The sequence below is a fragment of the Triticum dicoccoides genome, chromosome 5A, assembly GCF_002162155.2.
Source record: "Triticum dicoccoides isolate Atlit2015 ecotype Zavitan chromosome 5A, WEW_v2.0, whole genome shotgun sequence".
Taxonomy (NCBI): Eukaryota; Viridiplantae; Streptophyta; class Magnoliopsida; order Poales; family Poaceae; genus Triticum; species Triticum dicoccoides.
Genome location: NC_041388.1, coordinates 221,081,370 through 221,083,171, shown reverse-complemented (window position 1 = coordinate 221,083,171; position 1,802 = coordinate 221,081,370). Strand labels below are relative to the sequence as shown.

Genomic DNA, 1,802 nt, shown 5'->3' with positions numbered 1-1,802 from the left:
TTCCCTAAGCATGTTTGAAGTAAGCAGAAAAACCCTAACTATGAACGCTAGGAGGCGGAACAAATCAGCGCTTACCCGAGCCGCTGCCATTGCAGAGAAGGTCGGGCGAGGAGAATAGCCCGACGAGAACATGAGTCTCCCCAACGATGATGGGGTTTGTAACCATGATCATGGTCCTCGTGATGCGTCGGGATGTTAAGGATGAGCGTCTCGTTGTTGAGCCCAAGATGAGAACGTTCGGCACCGGTGACGGAGCTGGAGCGGGTGGTGGGGTGGTGCATTGGCTCGTGCCTGTGACATCACTAAGAGAGGGGAAGTCGCCCTAAGAACTATGGCGAGATCCTGGCTGGAAGAGGCAAGGTCGGCAAACCACCTCTCCTAGGCGGGGTTGCTGCTGACAACGATGGGAGTAGGGGGAGGGGTGGCTTTGCCATCGAGGACACCGAAGGGGCGATGCAGGAGAGAGGAGTAAGTGTGTCTGAATTAGCGTGTGAGGTGACTGAAGAGAGCGTGGGAGTTATGAGACGTCTTATCATCTCCCGCAATTCCCACACATGGATTGAGCGAGACTAACTCGCAAAAGATGGACGATTCAGGAGTTCCAATATAGAGCTACTTTAATCTTCGTACGGGCCGAAAAACAAATATAGTCTACACAACCAAATAATCCAATTCCATTCAAGATGGATCTAATTGAGAATAATATATAGAGCTGCTTTAACCTTCGTATGAGCCGAAAAACAGATATAGCCCACACAATCAAATAATCCGATTTCATTCAAGATGGATCTGATTGAGAATAATGCAGAGTACCAAACGCATCACGAGGGCCCAAGAAAGTTTCCTCTCTAGACTCGAGAAAAAAAAGTTTCCTCCCGCGTCTAAGCGCTCTGTCAGATAGAGTCCCGACGGCCCGACCCTACCCTGCCGGCGGCGAGGAGCAAGGATGACGGCGCCGAGGAGGTGGAGGTTCGCGATGGTCTGCTCGTCGAACATGAACCGGAGCATGGAGGCGCACGCTGTGCTGGGCCGCGCGGCGCTCGACGTCGAGTCCTACGGCACCGGCTCCCAGGTGAAGCTCCCAGGCCCGTCGATGCACGAGCCCAACGTCTACGACTTCGGCACCCCTTACGGCGGCATCTACGACGACCTCCGCCGCAAGGACCCCGACCTGTCCGTACTATTCTAATCTCTCCCCTCTTCCTTCTTTTGGTGATCTGGTGCTCGGGGAGGCTGTTCTTGGGTTTATTTGAAACAAACGTGAGGCTGTTACGGCCTGGCCGTTCGAGGATTTTGGATATGGTTTATAAGAAAATTTATGGTGGTTTGGAGGAAAACGTAGATAAATCGTGCAAATGTTTTGCGATATCTGGGGTTCCTTCCTACCCATTGTATCCCCTTTTCTCACTATTAGATAGATTTCAGCTCCCCCAATTTTCTGTGAAGCACCTGTCGATTAGTTCTGATTCAGAGACATGTAATCGTTAATGATTCGAGGGGGGAAATGCGGCAAATTGACTTGAGCCTTCGTTTAAAAAAACACTGAGATAACTGAACTCCGGATATTTTTATCTGTGGATTCCCCTAGCACTTCTTCAATGCATTCTTGTGCTGAGTATGGATTTTTGGTGACCCATCCAGGTACAAGAGGAACGGCCTACTGCCAATGCTGAAGAGGAACATCTCGGTGAAGCTGGCGCCGCAGAGGTGGCAGGATAACGCTGGCGATGGGGTGTTTGATATGATACTCACCTTTGAGGAGAGGGTCTTCGGCTTAGTCGTTGAAGGTAATCAACTGAACG

The 1,802-nt window shown here is 50.9% G+C and overlaps 1 protein-coding gene across 1 annotated transcript in view; it reads left to right on the top strand.

The window, feature by feature from the left end:
* Window positions 1–820: 820 nt before the first annotated feature.
* Window positions 821–1,802, top strand: part of LOC119300754 (RNA polymerase II subunit A C-terminal domain phosphatase SSU72-like) — a 5,467-nt gene continuing 4,485 nt past the window's right edge. The window contains exons 1-2 of the mRNA XM_037577648.1: window positions 821–1,173; window positions 1,642–1,787. Of these exons, the coding sequence (XP_037433545.1) occupies window positions 947–1,173; window positions 1,642–1,787 (373 nt within the window). The 5' untranslated portion in view covers window positions 821–946. The remainder of the gene's footprint in view (window positions 1,174–1,641; window positions 1,788–1,802) is intronic.